This window comes from Hemitrygon akajei, chromosome 6 (assembly GCF_048418815.1).
Source record: "Hemitrygon akajei chromosome 6, sHemAka1.3, whole genome shotgun sequence".
NCBI classification, from domain to species: Eukaryota; Metazoa; Chordata; class Chondrichthyes; order Myliobatiformes; family Dasyatidae; genus Hemitrygon; species Hemitrygon akajei.
The window spans coordinates 179943509-179966570 of record NC_133129.1 but is presented as its reverse complement, the minus strand read 5'-3'; the positions used below and the strand labels follow the sequence as shown (position 1 = coordinate 179966570).

At 42.9% G+C, this 23062-nt stretch overlaps 1 protein-coding gene across 1 annotated transcript in view; it reads right to left on the bottom strand.

Annotated features, from left to right (window-relative positions):
• LOC140729730 (doublecortin domain-containing protein 1-like) overlaps positions 1-23062 on the bottom strand; it is a 537877-nt gene that overhangs the window by 289100 nt on the left and 225715 nt on the right. The window contains exons 11-12 of the mRNA XM_073049855.1: positions 12161-12331; positions 1873-1971 (exon numbers count right to left, since the gene is read on the bottom strand). Of these exons, the coding sequence (XP_072905956.1) occupies positions 1873-1971; positions 12161-12331 (270 nt within the window). The remainder of the gene's footprint in view (positions 1-1872; positions 1972-12160; positions 12332-23062) is intronic.

Here is a 23062-nt window from a genome sequence, read left to right as displayed (position 1 = left end):
TGCAATTATTTATCAAGGCAGCATTTCTGGTAGATGTTAAAGAATTGGTAATTTTGCCAGAAGATGTAGAGGAAGCTTTATCCAAAAACAAAGCTTTGAAGATGTTTTAGTGACAAGCAATAATTTTAATAATAGACTGTAAAATACAAACTATGAAGAGGGCCACAAAACAACAGAGAACTGATACTAAACACAACAGGCAATGAGTTAACTGGAGGCTAGGAACAACTGGCCGAGTCCAGCAGGTTTGATGAGTTAACAAGGACTGTGGCTGTGAGCTGGGTTTAAATAGGCTGCAGGTGATTAATTAGAAATGAGTGGCAGGTAACTCCTATTAGTTGGGTGGAGGCTGTGAGGTGCCTGCATGTTTAAATGTGGTGACATTGACAGAACAGATAATATGTGTTTTTTATTATTTCACAAGGATCTGGCCTGTGTGAGTTCTTGAAGATTTCTGTGGAATATTGTAAATTGGTAAATTGGTTTATTATTATCATAACATCTACTGAGATACAATGAAGAATCTGTCATGCACACCATCCATACAGGTCAATTCATTACCTAGTGCATTGAGGTAGTACAAGGTAAAACAATAACAGATTGCAGAATAAAGCGTAACAGTACAGATAAAGTGCAATACCTTATATTCCGTCTGGGTACCCTCCAACCTGATGGCCTGAATATTGATTTCTCCCTACCCTCTTCTTTCATTCCCCACTCTGGTCGCTTACATTTCTCATCTGCCTGTCACCTCCCCCTGAGTCCTGTCCTTCTTACCGTTCCCCTATGATCCACTCTCATCTCCTATCAGATCCCTTCCTTTCCAGCCCTTTACCTTTCCCACCCACCAGGCTTTACCTATCACCTTCTAGCTATCCTCCTTCCCATTTCCTCCCCCCCCCCACCTTTTTAATGCTGGCTTCTTCCCTTTTCCTTTCCAGTCCTGATGAAGGATCTTGTCCTGAAACGCCGATTGTATATTCATTTCCATAGATGTTGCCTGACCTGCTGAGATCCCCCAGCATTTTGTGTGTTGCTCCAGATTTCCAGCATTTGCAGACTTTCTTATGCTTATGAAAATATAATACAGGTAGGCAATAAGGTGCAAGGTCACAGTGAGCTAGATGGTAAGGTTAAGAGTCCATCTTATCACACTGCTTTCATTAGTCTTAATACAATGAGATAGAACAGTCTTTGCGCCTGTGCTATGTGTTTTCAGATTTTATTAACTTTTGCCTGTTGGAAGAGGAAGAACAGCAAGTGTCAATGGGGTGGGTGGTGTCTTTGATCATTCTGGCTGCTTTACTGAGGCAGTGAGAAGTGTAGGCAGAGGTCATGGATGGGAGGTTGTTTGCTGTGATATTCTGAGCTGAGTCCACAACTTTCTGCAGTTTCCTGCAGTCACAGGCAGAGCAGTTGCCACACAAAGCAGTGATGCATCTGGAGAGGATGCTTTCTATGGTGCATCGATATAAATTGGTGAGAGTTAAAGGGGACATTCCAAAATTCTTTAGCCTCCTGGGGAAATAGAGGCACTGGTGTGTTTTCATGCCCATGGCATCAATGTAGTTGGATCAGGTTGGATTAGTGACAATCAAACAAACTGCAGTGGTGGACAATCAGATAACAAAAGTGGATAAATGATTCTTTGTAAAGGGAACAATTTTAAAGTAATTGGAACATTAGCTTTCTACCAAATTACTGGGTACAAATGGATCAATTGCACAATTACCATCAGTTTCCTGAACTATAAATTCAGATCAAGATCTGTGTTCCTTGTTTTATTTTATTTAACTACCATTACCTACCATTATTACTACCATTAATAACTACCATTAATGCAATATTTTTATTTAGTAAAAAGTACCTTACCCGATCCATATTTAATTTGTTATTGCCAGAATCTTTTTCAATTGTTTTCATGTTAATAAACATGGAAACCTCTCCAGTGTTCCAGCCATTTTGATACACCTAGAAAGCAAACCAAAAACAGATGTTATTGTCTGCACCTCAGTTAATAAACTACTTTAGTCTGTCATTTTGTGGAGTGCTTTTTTATATGATAAGGTAGCACTACAATTGAAATGATATGTTTCTCACTATCTGTCACGACGTGCGCTGGAAATTTCGGAACCTATGTGCAGAGGGAAGGCAGACTTCAATGTAAAGACAGCAACCAGGGTTTAATCATAAGAATTCCAACAGAGTGGCTTGGCTGATCAACACCGTGAGTCATAACATTCTCAAAACTAGGACTCCGCGATCAGAGCTAACTGGGCATCCGCTTAAATAATACAAGTAACACGGAATCCCCAAGCTTATCAAAATAAACTTGTCAAGTTTAAATGAAACCATCGGGAGACCACATTACAAAGAGCAAGTCACTGAAGAAAAACACAAGGAAATCTAAAAGATTAATCACTCTCGTTAAACAACAATTGAACAGCTCAGGTGCTCTAAAAATCCTGAGAGCCCAAAGCCCTCCGGTGCTCCACACAGGCCCAAAGAACTCATTACACTATCATTCACCTCAACAATTTAAATGATATTTCTCACTATAATGATATCACCTTCAATTATTGTACATTTTTCATCTAGAACATGGAACATAGAACATAGAATATTACAACATAGTACAGGCCCTTTGGCCCATGAAGTTGTGCCCGCCTTCTACCCTACTCTAATTTCAATCTGACATTTCTCTCCTACATAGGCCTCCATTTTCTATCTTCCAAGTACCTATCAATGAGTCATTTAAATGCTCCTAATATATTTGCTTCTACCTCCTCTCCTGCTGCTGCCATCAGGTAGAAGACACAAGTATCTCAGGACTCACTCCACCAGGTTCAAAAATAATTACTGGCCCTCAACCATCAGACTCTTGAACAACAGAGGATAAGTACACTCATCAATTGAGATATTCCCACAACCAAGTATCTCACTTCCAGGACTCTTTATCTTGTTATTTCATGTTCTCTTTATTTATTGATATTTATTTATATTTGCATTTGCACACTTTGTTGTCTTCTCTGCTCTACTTGATCTTTCATTGATCCTGTTTACAGTTACTATTCTGTAGATTTTCAGAGTATGTCCACAGGAAAATGAATCTCATGGATGTATGTGCTGACATATTTGTACTCTGATAATAAAATTTAATTTGAACTTTGAACTGTGAACATGCGTCCACCACTCTCTGTGGTGGATACTTACCTCTGACATCCACCCCCCACAATAATTCCCTTCAATCACCTTCAAATTATTCGCCCTCATATTAGTCTTTTTGCCCTGGGAAAAAGTATCTGGCAGTCCATTTCATCTATGCTTCTTATCACCTTGTACATCTCTAAAAAGTCATCTCTCATCCTCCTTCACTCCAAATGATAAAGCCATAACTTGCTCAACCTACCCTCCTCAGCCCTCTGTCAAATTGTAACAGCCAGAGAGGTACTCTTCAGAAGTGTTTTTGTTTTTAGGGAACAACAGCAGCCAATGTATACACTGTGGGTTCCTACAACATCTGTAAGATTATACGCAGCTACCCCGTACAAAATGCTGGAGGAACTCATGACGTAGAGCCTCAGCCTGAAATGTTGACAGTTTATTTCCTTTCCATAGATCCTGCCTGACCTGTTGACCTCCAGCATTTTGAGTGTGTTACTCTGGATTTCCAGCATCTGCAGAATCTCTTGTTTTAAATGCAGATAATTTGTTTCAGTAATTTTGATTGAAGACTGAATCTTGAAAGGGTAGACAATGCTTCATTATAAATCTAACATTTAAGAATAGTGCTCTATAAAATTTAGAACTGACCGATAATACCTCTTGTAGATAGATTATTCATTAGCCTGTAGGTCTCTGATCTTCTCACTTTTAATAGATTTTCATTCAATAAATGAACAGTATCTTAATTTGTGGAGGCAAGGTCGCAAAGCAGTTAGCACAATTGCTCTACATTGCCAGCGATCACCAGCTGGGGCTCGATTCCTGCTGCTGTCTGTAAGAAGTTTGTGCAGTACATTGGCCCTGTGACCACGTGGGTTTCCACCCACATTCTAATCACTTATGGTTAAGGTTAAGGTTAGTGAGTTGTGGGCATGCTATGTTGGCGTGGAAATGTGGCGAACTTTTGTGGGGCCAACCCCAACACAATCCTCACTGATTTGATTTGACACAAATGATGCATTTCACAGTATGTTTCGATGTATGAGTGACAAATAAAGCTAATCTTTCTCTAGTTGACAACATCAAGGCAAACGGAGCTGAAGTGGATGAGCAGTGTTGACAGTGAAGCAGGCTCAGGTTACTCTGTGACTTCCTTCTCTCTAATTTGGAAGAACATACAAAAACCTGGAGATAGTAAGAGCCAAGCAGCATCTACAGAGGGAAATGGACAGTAATCATTTCAGGACAAGACCCTTCAAACGGATTTGATTTCATGCTTTAGATAGGTTTGAAACGAGGCCCTTCATGAATCCAGTCAACAGTCCATTTCTCTCCATAGACTTGCTGAATTCCTCCAGCATCATGTGTGGTTCCCAATTCCAGCACCTGTAGTTTCTTATGTATCCTCTCTACAATTTACCTTCCATTAGCATTGCCCGTGATGAGCTGGAGAATTTATCTGCTTTATTAGGTGAAGAATATTGTAATGCTAAATAGAACATAGAACATTATAGCACAGTAATCTGGGTTCAATTCCCACTATCTGTGTGCATGAATAAAGTTAGGAAAAAAGTCTGTCCCGAGCCTTATAGGCTCATCAGGCTGGTGCTTATGCCAATTTCTGTGGCGTGAAGCAACTGAGAGTACGAGACTACCCTCCCCCCCCCCCCCCCCCCCGGATAGGACACCAGTCTATCGCGAGGTTAACCCCCAGCATTTTGCCGGTACCCATTTTCAGCTGGGTGTGGTTAAGTGCCTTGCTGAAGGACACAACACGCTGCCTCAGTTGGGGCTCAAACTCACGGCCTTCAGATTGCTAGTCCAACGCCTTAACCACTTCCCCACACACCACACGCTATTGAATAAGTTGCAATATAAACTTAGCAGTGTGATCTTCCATCCTGAATGGGCAGTGTTGATCTGTCAAAGTATTCATTGAAGTTGGGCATGAAATAGGATCTCGCACTCAGAGTCAGAATCAGGTTTATTATCACCGGCACATCAGAATCACATTTATTATCACTGGCATGAGACATGAAACTTGTTAACTTGTCATGAAATTCATTGTTTTGCAGCAGCAGAATTGTGCAATACATAAATTTACTCCAAATTACAAGACGAATATATAAAAATAAATAAGTAGTGCAGAAAGAGGGAAAAATAGTGAGATAGCATTCGTGGGTCCATGAACGGTTAAGAAATCACTTTCTGAAAGGAGCCTGTATTCACTGGAATTTTGAAGAATGCTGGGGGAATCACATTGAAACCTACCGAATGTTGAAAGGACTAGATAGGGTGGATGCACAGAGGATATCTCCTGTGGTGGGGGTATGCAGAACTAGAGGGCACAGCCTCAAAATTGAGGGGTGACAGAGATAAGGAGGGATTTTTTTAGCCAGAGAATAGTAAATCTGTGGAATGCTCTGCCACCGATGGAGATGCTTTGCGATGGAGGCCAAGTCTGTGCCTTTATTTAAAATGGAAGTTGATAGTTTACGGATTGGTCAGGGCATCAAAGGATATGGTGAGAAGGCAGGTGTATCGGGTTGAGTGGGATCCGGGGTCAGCCGTGATGGAATGGCAGAGTAGGCTCGATGGGCTGAATAGCCTAATTCTGCTCCTATGTCTTATACTCTAAGCTGTTCCTAAATCATTAAGTGTGTGCCTTCAGGCTCCTGTACCTCCTCCCAGATGATAGCAATGAGAAGAGGGAATGTCCTGGATGGTGAAGGTCCTTCATGATGGGTATCATCTTCCTGAGGCATCACCTTTTAAAGATGTCCTCAATGGTGGTGAGATGGTGGGATTGATGGGGTGGGTGGTGTCTTCAGGACAAAAATCAGTGCAGTGCTCGAATACAGCAAGTGTACATTATAAACCATCCAACAAATTTTAAACCCTGTTGAGAACTTATCTTTTCTGGGGAAAGTATGCTGATCCCTGGGCATGTTCTTGGGATGCCACAGTAGCATAAAGGTCAGTGCGACATTATTACAGCTCAGGGCATTCCTGAGTTCGGAGTTCTACTCTGGCAGCATCTATAAAGAATTTTTACGCTCTTCCCGTGTGCGCAAAGGTTTCCTCTGGGTGCTCTGGTTTCCTCCCGCAGTCCAAAGACATACCAGTTCACAGGTTAATTGGTCATCGTAAATTGTCCTGTTATTAGGCTAGTGTGAGTTGGGTGAATGGTGTTGCTCATTGAGTTGGAAGAGCCTGTTCAAAGCTGTATCTGTAAATAAAATCTAAATAAATAAATTCCTTGGGCTCTGCTATTATTTTCACATTTTTCACACTGGCATGGTGGCCGTTTTTTCATGAACACAGAAGATTCTGCAGTTGCTGGAAATACAGAGCAACACCTACAGAATGCTGAAGGAAATCAGCAAATCAGGCACCAATTATGGAAAAGAATAAACAGTTGACGTTTCGGGCCGAACACTTCATCAGGAGAAATGCTTCTATTTATGCCTTGATGAAGGGTCTCAGCCCAAAACATCGACTGTTTTCTCATTTCCATAGATACTACCTGACCTGCTGAGTTCCTCCAGAATTTTGTGATGCTGGCAGTTTTAGCTGCTTTTGAACTCCGTCGTTACCCGTGTCTTCGTTAATTGACTGCGTGCTACAGCTAATTTACCATGGGTTAATGAGTTATCAACCCTCGCATTGTTCAGTGAGCACTGAGTCTAAATAACCACTTAGCTACATAAAGTAATTCAGCTATCTATCCACAAGTGGCGGCTTGACCTAGTTGGTAGTGCTTGTCTCTGTCAGAAGGTCATGGGTTCAAGCCCCACTGCACTTTTGTCTCTTCAATAAAGCGAGGCATTTCAATGCAGTAAGAAGATACTTCAGCATTCTCTGAGGCCTTATTCCTCAGGCACCTGCTGGAGTAGATCAGTTGTGCACAATTTTTTCTGCAGAGCAAGATACACAATCTGAAATACTTCCAAATATCACCATTAAAATATGTTTTATTCAAGCTGCATAACCAGATGCTGATAATTTTAGACCATAAGACATTGGAGCAGAATTAGGCCATTTAGCCGATTGAGTCTGTTTTGCCATTCCATCATGACTGATTTATTTTCAACCCCATTTTCCTGCCTTCCCCCAATAACCTTTGTTGCCCTGACTAATCAAGAACCTACCAAACCCAGCTTTAAAAATACCCAATAACTTGGCCTCCACGGCCACCTGGGGCAATGAATTCCACAGAATCACCACCATCTGGCTAAAGAAATTCCTTCTCATCTCTGCTCTAAATGGTTGTCCTTTTATTCTGAGGCTGTGCCCTCTGGTCCTAGACTCTCCCTCTATAGGAAACATCCTCTTCAATTAAACCGCCGACTGTACTGTTTTCCATGCTGCCTGGCCTGCAGAGTTCTTCCAGCATTTAGTATGTGTTGCCTGGATTTCCAGCACCTGCAGAGTTTCTCTTGATTGTGGTTTGATTTTCGTACATTAACCCTTTCATTCCTGGGCGCACTCTCATGAACCTCCTCTGGACTCTCATCATTTTAGCCATATTTAAAGACACAGTGGTACATTTGGGGCAGCTGTCTCTCTGCACCCTTATCATTTCCTTCACCATTACTCCACCAGCATTCAGTCCCACGGTATTGCCTCGCTTCCTCATCTTCTCACCTGATGAAGGACTTCAACCTGACATGCCGAATGTTTATTCCTCTCCACAGATGTTGCCTGACCTTCTGAGTTCTTCAAGCAGTTTGACTGTGTTGCTCTGGATTTCCGGCATCTGCCTTTATGATGTGCAACTATACTTGACAAGTATTGGCTATAAAAGACTGGAATCTTGTACGTTAAAGAGATTCGCTTTATTTATCATATATACATTGAAGCATTGAAACACACAGTGAAATGTGTCATTGGCATCAACGACCAACACAATCCAAGGATGCGCTTGGGGCAGCCAAAAGTGTCAAAATGCTTTTTGCATAGTAGGGGAATTATGGGTTATGGGGGGGGGGGGAAATGGCAGGTAGGTGGAGATGAGTCCATGGTCAGATCAGCCACGATCTTATTGAATGACAGAGCAGGCTCGACAGGCCAGATGGCCTTCTCCTGCTCCTATTTCTTATGTTCTTGCGCACAACTCAGCAACCCTAACTTGTATGTCTTTGGAACGTGAGAGGAAACAAGAGCACCTGGAGGAAATACATGAGGTCACAGGGAGAACGTAAAACTCTACACCAACAACAGTGGGAACTGAACCCTGCTCAATGATCGCTGGCACTGTATTATTCTAAGAGCTATACCATTGTGCCACTGTTACACTAAAAGACTGAGAGACCAAGTTTTTGGCGACCAAAGTGAGCCTTTCACCAAACTGATGACCTTTCTGCAGCAGTTGATTGAGCATCTTCAGAAACAGTCAATAGCGGCACCAGCCTAACCGACATCAAGGACGTATATTCAGAAAGATGCCGGAAGGGGGCCACTGACACCATGAGGGATTCCACCCATCCTACACAAGGACTGTTTGCCCCTCTCCCATCAGAGAGGAGACTACGTAGCGTCCACACCTGAACTGTCAGTCTCAAAAACAACCTGACAAGCAGTAAGACTGATAAACACCTTACTAACCCACCCCTCCACACCCCCAACCGCCACTACTTTATCATTTCCTGTTAGAGTCACCTTATGTACAGACACTCCTGTGCCTAGTGTCACTTAATGGACATACCATCAATCTGTGTATGTAAGCTATTATGTATTTATATTTATCGTTTTTTTTTTATTTTTGTGTTTCTTATCTAATTGTGTTTTTTGAGGGGCATCAGATCCGGAGTAACGATTACTTCATTCTCCTTTACACTTGTGAACTGGAAATGACATTAAACCATTTTGAATCTTGAATAAACTCCAGTGAAGCAGCCGCTTAGGACAAACCTTTACAAGGCCCACTACATCACTTCCAGGACCTTTTTAACAAAAGGTGACATTTTAAACAAATTCAAAGCCGAATTTAATCCAGAAGGGATTAGTAATGCGATATTTTCCACTGGGTGACATGCAGAGAGGAAGGAGCATCACCTTAGACTAGCAATGACAACTGATGACTATTTGTATGTTTGTTTTGCATTCAAAGCACATTACAATGAACTTTCTGAGTCAGTGCTCACAACTCCAAAGGACGCAGAAGATTTAATCCTCAGTAATTCACAGCCAAAAGGACAATTAAATAGCAGAACTGAAACTGTCAGACCATTAAAAGGAAAAATATGATTAGCGTTATTTGTCACATGTACATCAATACATAGAATGTATATTCCCCACCCCCCACTCTATTCCCCACTCTGACCCCTTACCTCTTCCCACCTGCCTGGATTCCATCCTCCTTCCCTTTCTCCTATAGTCCACTCTCCTCTCCTATCAGATTCCTTCCTCTCCAGCCCTTTCACCTTCCCACCCACCTGGCTTCACCAATTACCTTCCAGCGATCCTCCTCCCCCTCCCCCCACCTTTTTACTCTAACATCTTTCCCCTCCCTTTCCAGTCCCGAAGAAGGGTCTCGGCCCAAAATGTCACCTGTTTCTTCCTCTGCACAGATGCTGCCTGGCCTGCTGGGTTCCTCCAGCACTTTGTGTGTGCTGCTTCGACTTCCAGCATCCGCAGAATTTCTCGTGTTTTTACATTGAAAGGTGTGGTTTTACATCAATGCTCAACACAGTCTAAGAATTGTGTTGAGGGCAGCCCACAAAAGCCACCCCACTTCCGCCACCACAACCTACTTACCCTAACCCGTAGGTTTTTGGGATTTGACAGGAATCCAGAGCATCAGGAGGAAACCCATGTAGTTACAGGGAGAACATACAGACTTCTTCCAGTCCGAGGTGGGAATTGAACCTGGTTAATGATCACTAGTGATGTCATAGTGTTACACTACCAATTATTGAAATTAAATAATCATTCAAACTCAATAAAGGGACAAAAAATAATTGGGAAAACTGGTAACACACACAAAATGCTGGTGGAACACAGCAGGCCAAGCAGCATCTATAGGGAGAAGCACTGTCAACGTTTTGGGCCGAGACTCTTCGTCAGGACTAACTAACTAATGTCAGGAAAACTGGTAAGTTGGTTTATTATTGTCACATGTACTGAGGGACTGAAAGAACTTTGTTTTGCAAGCCATCCGTGCAAATGCAGCTCGAGGTCTTTTGGAAATAGAATTTAATTGCAGGTATTAACACTTGACCAGATTCTGCAAAATTAACAGCATCAGAACTAAATACATTAAAGATGATCTTATGCAACTAATTGCCACAACAAAAGCAGAATCAATTTATTTTTCAAATTGGTCATGGTAAATTGTCCTGCGCTTAGTCTAGGGCTGAATAGATGGGTTGTAGGGTAGCACGACTGGTTGAACTGAAAGGGCCTGTTCTCTGCTATATTTCTAAATAAATAAATAGTTTGGTCATTCAATTAATTGATAGCAGGCTATTAGATTATAAACATGAGAAAGTATGCAAATACAACATACAAAAAATGCTAGAGGAGTTCAGCCAGCATCTATGGAAATGAATAAACAGTCGAGGTTTTGGGCTGAGACCCTTCTTCAGGACTGAAAAGAAAGGGAAAAGGCAAGAAGGTTAACTGGAACATGATAGGTGAAGCTAGGTGTGTTGGAAAGATAAAGGACTGGAGAGGAAGGAATCTGATAGGAGATGAGAGTGGACCATAGGAGAAAGGAAAGGAGAAGAGGACCCAGGAGAGGTGAAAGGCAGGTGGGGAGAGATAAGAGGCCAGATTGGGGCATAGGATAAGAAGGCAGAGGAGGAAAAACATTTTTACCAAAAGGAGAAATCAATATTCATGCCATCAGGTTGGAGGCTACACAAACGGAATATAAAGTGTTGCTTTCCATCCTGAGGACAGCCTCATCATGGCACAAGAGGTGGCTGAGGACCAAGTAGATTAGATTGGATTGGACTGGATTAGATTATATTAGATTAGATTATTATCAGGATGCAATGAAATTGTATTTTTCTGCATAGTAATAATAAATACAATAAAAGATACAGTAAACATTGTAAAATGGCAGAACAGTGCAAAGGGGTCAATGTATTCTGAAGTAGTGTAAAAAATAATCAAATAGCAATAGTGGAATAATCATGACAGGTAGAAGACAGGATATGGTTTATCTCGTACTTCAAAGATTTATGGGATTTTGCTTTATTCAAAAATATCTGCTGTATTTGCCTAACTATAATGATTATTTTACTGGAGATCCTGAGTAATGAGATGTATTGTGAGCAGTTTTGGGCCCCTTATCCAAGAAAGAATGTGTTAAAACTGGAGAGGGTTCAAAGGAGGTTCACAAAAATAATTCTAGGATTGAAAGGCTTGCCATATGAGGAGCTCTGAGCCTGTACTCACTGGAATTCAGAAGAATGAGGAGGATCTCATTGAAACCTATAGAATGTTGAAAGGCCTCGACAGAGTGGACGTGGAGAGGGTGTTTCATATGGTGGGGAAGTCTAAGACCAGAGGGCACAGCCTCAGAATAGAGGGGTGTTCATTTAGAATGGAGATGAAGAGTAATCTCTTTAGCCAGGGAGTGGTGAATCTGTAGAATTCTTTGCCACAGGCAGCTATGGAGTCCAAGTCATTGGGTATATTTAAGACAGAGGTTTATAGATTCTTGATTAGTCAGGGCATGAAGGGGTATGGAGAGGAGGCATGAGGTTGGGACTGAGAGGGAAATGAATCAGCCATGGTGAAATGGTGGAACAGAGTCAATGGGCCAAATGGCCTAATTCTGCTCCTATATACGTTATGTATGTAAATGTTAAATACACATTTAATGTGTATAAATGTATCAACAGCAGTGCATCAGTTCAAGTAATGACAGACATAAATACATTAATGATGCTTCAAAAAAACTGCATAGGTATATGTACCAACCTAATTTTAAAAGAAAACAGAACTTATGCGTACAGATAAAAACAAGATGAATGGTACCCACTTTTATCTGCAGTCCTTTTGAGAGCGTGCTGCTTGCTGAAAGCGTATTAATATGCTGGTCCACAAAGCCGCTGTAATGCCCCTTTTCAGCTTGTAATAGCGGCCTGAGTTTGCTGAGCTGACTATTGTGCTTTTTCAGAGAAACTCGCAGTTCATCAATCAAGTTGTCCAGCTAAAGGGGTTAAAATACAAGAGGCATTGACCAAAGGGATAATTATTGAAGTCACACCTATTACACCAGTTGGACGCTATTCTGTTGAGAAAGTTTTACACAACTTGAACCTGACAATCTTTTGACACCGTTGCACCTCCCAAGGTTTGCACGTGTTGCAGGTAGCATTATATAGCTGTTGCCCTTACAATGACTCCATCTCTCACTAATCTGTGGTAGATCAGTCGTGAAGGTAATCTATGTCTTCATATTTCAACATCCGTTTTGCACAATATGATTAGCCTTATCTGAATTTTTATGGATAATCATAAATGAAATAGAGAAAACATCATAGAATTGTGTGGCTTGTTAGTGTTTGGAATTACTTTCAAAATGTGATCTCAGAATGGACATTAATATACACTCTACTGACTTGAGACCAGAAAAGGCTCAGTGGGAAACCCGCAGTCCTGAAGTAGGGTCCTGGTCCAAAATGTCAACTATTTATTCATCTCCATAGATGCTGCTTGACCTGATGAGTTCCTCCAGCATTTTGTGTGTGTTGCTTTGGGATCTATTTTCTAAATATGTAAAAAGTGTATTTCATTGCTAAACAACTTAGAAATGTTAATAAGACTATAAGATATAGAAGAATTAGGCCATTCAGCCCATAAGGTCTGCTCTGGCATTCAATCACAACTGATGTTTTTCTACAACCTTCATTCATATGTTTTCTCTTCATGACCCTTACCCCTCCCCCCTTATCAATCAAGAATATATCAATTTTTGCTTTACATATACCCAATGTCTTGTCCTCTACAGCTCTCTGTGGCAACAAGTTCTACCATCCACTGGCTGCAGAAGGAATTCCTCCTCATCTCAGTTTTGAAGGCTTCTTGGAATCAGAATTAATATCACTGGAGTGTGTAACAAAATAAGGATAGCAACTAAGTACTTTGTTAATCAACTTTTTCTGACAAACGATCATCGCAAGTAATAGTCTGTAACTTCCCTTTGGACTTGGAAGCAATTCAGTGTGGCAGAACCAAGTCAAGACGAGGTGATGAGTTCATCACTGTGAGGTGGAAGAGTATGAAAAGTTGGACACAGGCCAAATCGAAGCCATGGGGTCCTGGCCCCAGAGCGTATCAATATAACTGAATACGATGTTCAGACGGAGATTTACAGGCTGAATCAAGGTGACCAAGTCCAGCATATCCAAGCAGCAGAAGCCATTGTTCGGACAGAGATTTAAGCACCAAGCCAGATTGAACAGGTCAGGGTGGCAAGGAATAAGCTAGTTCAGATCGCTGCTCGAAGCAGCAGAACCTGATGTTTAGATGGAAAGTTAAGCGCCAGCCCAGATTGAAAAGGTCAAGGTGTCAGGGCCTGAGGCAAAGTACGGGATGGTTCAGATCGCTGTTCCATGACATAACTCGGCTCTGCGCTGAACTATGCATCTCCGACTCTCTTGCGGACTTCAGTTCAGAAACAGTATTTGCTTGCAGTTACCGTTTGCGTGATGCTTTTTCATTGCACATTGGGTGTTTGACAGTCTTTTTTATGGATTATTTTATACTTTTATTTTCTTGCGTTTTTTTATTTTCTGCACATTGAGTGTTGGACAGTATTTTCTTCATATATATGGGGTTTGGTTTTGGGTATCTTTGTTTCATGTCTGCATGTTAGGAGACAGATCTCAGGGTTGTATAATGTATACATACTTTGAAAATAAATGTACTTTGAACTTTTGATATGACATGATGTAGGGTAAGGTAATTGGTAAAAACGTACATAACTTACAACCACCACATAAAGCTGGGGTTCATTTTATGAGGCTGGTCTGACAGGATGATGTAATTACATAAAGATTTTACCGTGCTTTAGCTTCTGTACTTGGAGGGCATTATGCTCTAGAAGGATTCCACAATTATTGAACATGGTGGACATTGCAGCCACTTTGAAACTGCCAGAGTTTTGGGAGCAAAATGCCGTGCTTAATTTCTACAAACCAAGGTCCAATTCATGCTGAGAGAAATCTCTGTGGACAACACCAGATTTTACTATGTGGTAGTGTCACTCAGCAATTCCATGGCTGTGAGAGTGGTGAGTCTACTAGAACACCAACCTGAAAACGATAAATACCGATCGCTGACAACTCACCTTTTACAATCTTTTGGACAATCGGTGTCTGAGCACAGCAAACAGTTGCTGCGGGAAATGCCAGGCCTTTGGAGCTAACGGACCACATGCTGTCTCCCCTGGGAAATCACCATCCTTGTTTTATTTTTAAAACACTCCTCACGCAGCAAAAGCCTGATCAAGTTCACATAGACCTCACTAATGCCCCTGTGAAGGACTACTGGGAGCTTGCTAAAATGGCAGATAGTCTATACGCAGCCAGGCAGAGGTGCATAATTCCTCCTCCTTTCTCTGTTTCAATAATCCTGGTTATGAAGCCTCCAACATAAGCATGCCTGCGGCTGTGAAACAGAACATGGCAGGTCTATGCTTTTACCACACTCGCTTTGATACGAACGCTAAGAGCTGCCGACCACCTTGCGCCTTTGATAGTGCCAGTGCACTGGGACATCAGCTGCCAGGGATGTCTACTGTTCATTACAGACACCATTGAGGGCGACATTTCCTGTGTGACGCAGGTGCTCAAGTAAGTGTGCTGCCAGCATCACCTATTGATAAAGAGGTAAAAAGTGACAAAACCTCACTGGAGGCCACCAACAGCAGCAGGATCCAGACTTACAGGACAGATTGGGTGATGATCTACTTCAGTGGGCGACATTCCACATGGGACTTCATCCTGGCTAAAATGGCTAGACCTCTTCTCAGTGCAGATGCCCTCTGTGCCCAAGGACTGTTAGTCGATCTTAAGAACTATCCGCTTGTGGATGTTAAGGACTTTGGTATCATTACCCTGCTCCCCAGTAAGTTCCCCTCAATGACTCTGTCAAGCACATGCATCACCACATGTGAGTTTACTCGACTGCTGGGCAAATTCCTAAACCTTACTAAGTCCACATTCTCAACTGCAGTCACGAAACATGGGGTCGAGCACCAAATTCCCACAACTGGCCTGCCAGTCCATGCCGGCACACATAGACTGCACCCAGAAAAGCTGGTGCCTCAAAGGCTGACTTTGCCAACATGGCATGACTTGGCATTGTACACTGGTTAAATAGCCCCTGGGCTTCACCCCTCCAAGTGGTCTCTAAGTCTGATGGTGATTATTACCCATGTGGTGATTACTGACACCTTAATGAGATCACCACCCTCAATCGTTACGCATTTCCATGTAGCCAAGATTTTTCATAAAATTCACGTTTCTAAAGCTGATTTAGTTTGGAGCTACCATCAGGTGTCTGTATGCTCAGAGGACATTCCCAAGATGGCTGTGATAACCTATTTGGCTATTTGAGTTTCAGTGCACGTCTTTTGGGCTGAAAAATGCAACACAGACTTTCTGGCTGATGGACTCTGTATTGAAAGACTTCGACTTCCTTTTTGTTTACCTGGATGACATACTTGTCGCCAGTGCATCCAAATCCAAATATGTATCTCATCTTCACACACTTTTCAAGAGCTTAAGGAAACAAGGGTTGTTACTTAACCCTGCTAAATGCCTGTTTGGTTGTGATGGACTCAGCCATTGCATCTTCCTACTGCTCTGCAGTACTAAAAAACTACAGGGGTTTTTAGGTATGGTAAATTTTAATCCTGCTTCATTCCGCGAGCTGATGAACTTATGCTCCCCTGTATAATGCCCTTAAAGGCAACACCCCCAATCACATGCTTGACTGATCAACAGACATGACCAGGGCATTTGATGACACCAGACAAGCTCTTTCCAATGTGACTCTACTGGCGCACCTGCTCCCCAACATACCTATAGGCGTCACTACTGGTGCTTCAGACTATGCTCTGGGTGCCATGCATGAACAGTTGGTTGGAGGCATGTGGCAGCTGCTCAGCTTCTTCAGCCGCCAGTTCCATCTCTCCGAAAGGAAGTACAGCACGTTTGACCGTGAGCTTCTCTGTCTCTATCTGGCTGTTCACCATTTTAATTTTCTTCTAGAGGGTCGCCATTTTACAGCAGTCATTGACCACAAACCCCATGTGCATGCAATGGCCAAACTATCAGAACCTTGGTCTGCACAGCAGCAATGCCACCAGGCCTACATATCCAAGTTCACAATGAATATACCACATATCAAGGGGAAAAATAATGCCATAGCTGATTGCCTCTCACAGCCAGCCATTGAGCTATTCACACAGGAGTTGACTATGCTGGCATGGCAGCCAACCAAGCTACTGACCCGGAGGTCCAGGCTTACTGAACTGCAGTCACGTGCCTGTGTGTTTGGCTGACATTAAGTTTGGGGAAGCCGGAGTTTCTCTCCTGTGTGATGTCTCACTGGTCACTCTCACCCCACACTGCCTACATACTAGAGGTGGACTGTTTTTAACTCCATGCATGGCCTCTCACATCTGGACCAGAAGGCCTCACAGAACCTGGTTGCACTAAAGTTTGTGTGCCGCAGCTTTTCTAAAGGATGTACTTGACTGGACTGCAGCCTATGTGGAGCGCCAGCAGTCAAAAATTAACCGTCATGTTCAGGCACCATTGCCACCGTTCGTGGTCTCTGAGCGATGGTTTGACAATGTCAATGTGGACCTTCCCCCCCCCCCCCCCCCCCATGGTTTCACACACCTCCTTGCCATGGGGGACCGTACCACCAGGTGCCCAGAGATCATTCCGCTAACATCAACAAAGGCCACAGACACGGCTCAGGCATTCATTAGCACCTGGCACCCCATCTGATATTTCCTCTGACCACCATCCACAATTCACATCGGACCCAGGGCCTGCAATCAGAATCTCAGCATTAGACTCCATTACACAACGGCAGGTCACCCACAGTTCAATGGCCTCAAAGGCTGCTCTGAGAGGTTTCCTGACAGATGAGTGTTGGCATGATCATCTCCTGCGTGTCCTGCCGGGGCTCAGAACAGCTCCTAAAGAGGTACAGTTGTCTGTGGCTGAACTGGTATACAGGCAGCCATTACGAGTACCAGGTGATTTTATTCCTGATGCCACAACTGCCCGGTCAACCTTTCAACATTGTCCCACCCTTCTCAGTAAATTCAATTCCTTTTCTCCTGTTCCTACCTCCCATCATGGCCTACAGCACTCTTGGGTTCCTGTTGACCTACATTCTACCTTGTTTGTTTTTGTCCACCATGATACACACCAACATCTCCTTAGGTCCCCTTACAATGGCCTGTTCTGCATTTTGGAATGGAGAGAAAAGACATTTATCACAGGGGTAAACCTGAATGTATTTCAGCAGACAGCCTTAAGCCAGCCCACCAGATTTGAAGGATTCTACTACCATACCCCTGGCGTCACAACATAATCATGAACGTGTCAACGCACCTCTGGATGAGCCAACAGCACCTGCAATTCCTCCACCCATTGAACACAGGGCCCAAGCTGGGCTGCTTGGCCAAGCTCCGTAAAGGCTCACGATGCCAGTTTTAGTGAATTCCGGGGGGGGGGGGGGGGGGGGGCCTGTGTAGGGTAACGTAATTGGTTGAAACATGCATTATTCGCAACCACTGACATTGAGTTGAGGCTCACTTTAAAAGGCTGGCCTACCGTGATGATGTAATTACGAAAAGATTTTACAGTGTGTTATGTTTCTGTGTTTGGAGGAAAATAAATGAATTGTTTCACAGCATTTTATTTGCGAAAACTTACGTAGTGAATTATGCTGTTTTGCAGCAATGGTACAGTGCAATATATAAAAAGAAACAATAAATTAAATAAGTAGTGCAAAAAGAGAACAAAAACAAAGAAAAACAGTGAGATAATATTCATGGGTTCATTGGCCTTTCAGAAATCTGATAGCAGAGGAGAAGCTTTTATAGATACGTGAAAAGAAATAGATTGGTCAAGACAAATTTAGGTCCTTTACAGTCAGAAACAGGTGAATTGATCATAGGGAACAAAGACATGGCAGACCAATTGAATAACTACTTTGGTTCTGTCTTCACTAAGGAGGACATAAATAATCTTCTGGAAATAGTAAGGGACCGCAGGTCTAGTGAGATGGAGGAATTGAGGGAAATACATGTTAGTAGGGAAGTGGTGTTAGGTAAATTGAAGGGATTAAAGGCAGATAAATCCCCAGGGCCAGATGGTCTGCATCCCAGAGTGCTTAAGGAAGTAGCCCAAGAAATAGTGGATGCATTAGTGATAATTTTTCAAAACTCCTTAGATTCTGGATTAGTTCCTGAGGATTGGAGGGTGGCTAATGTAACCCCACTTTTTAAAAAAGGAGGGAGAGAGAAACCGGGGAATTATAGACCGGTTAGTCTGACATCGGTGGTGGGGAAAATGCTAGAGTCGGTTTTCAAAGATGTGATAACAGCACATTTGGAAAGAGGTGAAATCATCAGACAAAGTCAGCATGGATTTGTGAAAGGAAAATCATGTCTGACGAATCTTATAGAATTTTTTGAAGATGTAACTAGTAGAGTGGATAGGGGAGAGCCAGTGGATGTGGTATATTTAGATTTTCAAAAGGTCCCACACAGGAGATTAGTGTGCAAACTTAAAGCACACGGTATTGGAGGTATGGTATTGATGTGGATAGAGAATTGGTTGGCAGACAGGAAGCAAAGAGTGGGAGTAAACAGGACCTTTTCAGAATGACAGGCAGTGACTAGTGGGGTACCGCAAGGCTCAGTGCTGGGACCCCAGTTGTTTACAATATATATTAATGATTTAGACGAGGGAATTAAATGCAGCATCTCTAAGTTTGCGGATGACACGAAGCTGGGCGGCGGTGTTAGCTGTGAGGAGGATGCTAAGAGGATGCAGGGTGACTTGGATAGGTTAGGTGAGTGGGCAAATTCATGGCAGATGCAATTTAATGTGGATAAATGTGAGGTTATCCACTTTGGTTGCAAGAACAGGAAAACAGATTATTATCTGAACGGTGGCTGATTAGGAAAAGGGGAGATGCAACGAGACCTGGGTGTCATTGTACACCAGTCATTGAAGGTGGGCATACAGGTACAGCAGGCGGTGAAAAAGGCAAAATGGTATGTTGGTATTCATAGCAAAAGGATTTGAGTACAGGAGCAGGGAGGTTCTACTGCAGTTGTACAAGGCCTTGGTGAGACCACACCTAGAATATTCTGTGCAGTTTTGGTCCCCTAATCTGAGGAAAGACATTCTTGCCATAGAGGGAGTACAGAGAAGGTTCACCAGATTGATTCCTGGGATGGCAGGACTTTCATATGAAGAAAGACTGGATTGACTAGGCTTATACTCACTGGAATTTAGAAGATTGAGGGGGGATCTTATTGAAACGTATAAAATTCTAAAGGGATTGGACAGGCTAGATGCAGGAAGATTGTTTCCGATGTTGGGGAAGTCCAGAACGAGGGGTCACAGTTTAAGGATAAAGGGGAAGCCTTTTAGGACCGAGATGAGGAAAAACTTCTTCACACAGAGAGTGGTGAATCTGTGGAATTCTCTGCCACAGGAAACAGTTGAGGCCGGTTCATTGGCTATATTTAAGAGGAAGTTAGATATGGCCCTTGTGGCTAAAGGGATCAGGGGGTATGGAGAGAAAGCAGGTACAGGGTTCTGAGTTGGATGATCAGCCATGATCATACTGAATGACGGTGCAGGCTCGAAGGGCCGAATGGCCTACTCCTGCACCTATTTTCTATGTTTCTATGTTTCTAAATGGGCTGAGAAGTGGCAGATGGAGTTCAACCCGGAGAAGTGTGAGGTGGTACACTTTGGAGGGACAAACTCCATGGCAGAGTACAAAGTAAATGGCAGGATACTTAGTAGTGTGGAGGAGCAGAGGGATCTGGGGGTACATATCCACAGATCCCTGAAAGTTGCCTCACAGGTAGATAGGGTAGTTAAGAAAGCTTATTGGATGTTAACTTTCATAAGTCGAGGGATAGAGTTTAAGAGTCGTGAGGTAATGATGCAGCTCTATAAAACTCTGGTTAGGCCACACTTGGAGTACTGTGTCCAGTTCTGGTCGCCTCACTATAGGAAGGATGTGGAAGCATTGGAAAGGGTACAGAGGAGATTTACCAGGATGCTGCCTGTTTAGAGAGTATGCATTATGATCAGAGATTAAGGGAGCTAGGGCTTTACTCTTTGGAGAGAAGGAAGATGAGAGGAGACGTGATAGAGGTATACAAGATATTAAGAGGAATAGATAGAGAGGACAGTCAGTGCCTCTTCCCCAGGGCACCACTGCTCAGTACAAGAGGACATGGCTTTAAGGTAAGGGGTGGGAAGTTCAAGGGGGATATTAGAGGAAGGTGTTTTACTCAGAGAGTGGTTGGTGCGTGGAATGCACTGCCTGAGTCAGTGGTGGAGGTAGATACACTAGTGAAATTTAAGAGACTACTAGACAGGTATATGGAGGAATTTAAGGTGGGGGGTTATATGGAAGGCAGGGTATAAGGGTCGGCACAACATTGTGGGCCAAAGGGCCTGTACTGTGCTGTACTATTCTATGTTCTATGTTCTCATCCACAGAACTTCCTGTCCATTCACCTAACTAATGAATCTCCTATCACCACAGCGTGCTCTTCTGAGTCACAGAGGCAGACTCAGTGCCAGTGACTTTCCTCTGCTAGGTCATCCTCCCCCAGCAGTATCCAAAGTGGCATACATGGGGGTACTCTGCACTGGCTTCTTAACCCCTTTCCCCTTTCTGACTGACACCCAGTTTCCTGTATCCTGCACCTTGGGTGTAGCTACCTTTCTAGATCTCCTATCGATCACCTCCTCAGTCTCCCAAAGGATCCGGAGTTCATCCAGTTCCAGCTCAAATTCTAACGTGGTTGTTAGAAGCTGCTGTTGGATGCACTTCTTGAAGTTGTAGTCATCATGAATACTGGAGTTCTCCCTGCTCTCTACAGTCTCCAAGAGGAGCATTCAAATATCCTGCCTGGCATCTCTACTGTCCTAGCTCAGCAAGTATAAAAAAGGGGGAAAAATACCTGAAGCTTTTCTGTTCTTTGCTTTCTCTGACTGAAGACTCTCTTCACCGAAGCCTTGAAGAGCTATAGCCTCAAGATCACCACTCTGACTCTGTCCGCTCGGACAATGACTGCTGTGATTGCCCCTGCCTTCCTTTATTTGTTCTTGCTGAACAATCCCAAGTGCAGATTGACCGCTGGTCAAAGCTCTTTTTTGCTGTTGCAAACCGCTGCAGCATTTTGTACTCAGGCATTGAACCTGATTGAAGTCCCCTCCTCTCAGAACTTCCGATGTTCGAATTGGCCGCTGGTCAAAGCACATAGGGCAGACAATCGACAATGTGATCCATTGCTTTCTTTAAACTTGATAGTGTTGCGTGTTTGTATCAAAGGGTAACATTCAGTGTCACGCAATAAAAAAAGGCCTGTTTCATTGGCATTGTGGATATCTTCTGCTCAAAATTTTTGAAGTGAGTTGGGGAATTTTATAGGTTTCCATGTTTTGGCTCTTACAGCATCAGCACTATCTTTCTCGCCATGTGCTTTCTTGAATTTAGTGTGGTGTCAATATTTCCATGATCCAGTTTCTTAGTCAGCTCCTCTGACTTGCTTTTTAACGTTGGTCCACTGACACGCACACCTGGTCTAGTTACAATGAAAAGGCATTGATTGAGGGTTTCTTCAACGTTTGGATCCTTACTTCCATGCTTTCGCTTTTGGGATGTTCCCTGTTGTCCTTCGCATAATGCCCATTCTTCTCACAGTTTATCTTGCTGATGTATCAAGCGTCCAGTTGTAGATTTTGACACCAGTTATCTTTGGCAGCTAACCATGAGTAGTTTTAGACAGATGACTTTTAATTTGGCCCAGTACATTAATATTTTTGGCTAGTGTCAAATGGGGCACAACAGTAGCATAGCAGTTAGCACAACACCATTACAGCTCATGGTACCGGAGTATCAGAGTTCAATCTCAGCATCGTCTGTAAGGATACTCTATGAAATGTGTGAGTTTTCTCCAGGTGTTCCAGTTTCCTCCCACAGTCCGAAGGCATACTGGGTAGGTTAATTGGTCATTGTAAATTATTCCGTGATTAGGTTAGGATTAAATCAGGGCTGTCAAGTGTTTTGGGAGGTGCAGATCAAAGGGCCAGAAGGGCCTATTCTGTGCTGTATCTCTAAGTGAAACAAAATTCTTTTTGTGGCAGCTTGGCAAGGGTCTGATATTTTTTAAGTCGAAGTAAAACACAAAATGATCAAAAATCACTGTTTTTTGAATTGGCGTCCATCAGCCCAAAAGGAGAACATAACACATGCACATGCGACTGATGCTATTTAAAAACTGTTTGCTCTAAGCACAGAGTACTAACAGCTACATGTGGCTGAAGCTACATTTGTAGTTACAGACCTTTTGGAAACAGTCTCCTGTCCCAATGACATGTTTAGTTTATATAAAGTGAAAACAGTAATATTAGTGCACTAACTCTACATTGTCACCATTACGTGCTGTGATGTATGACGTGGGCAATCATGGTCTTCCCATGACTATGATTGTTCTTGGGCAAATTTTTCTACAGAAGTGGTTTACCATTGCCTTCTTCAGGGCAGTGTATTTACAAGAGGGGTGACCCCAGCCACTGTCAATACTATTCAAAGATGGTCAGCCTGACATCAGTGGTCGCACAACCAGGACTTGTGATATGCACCAGCT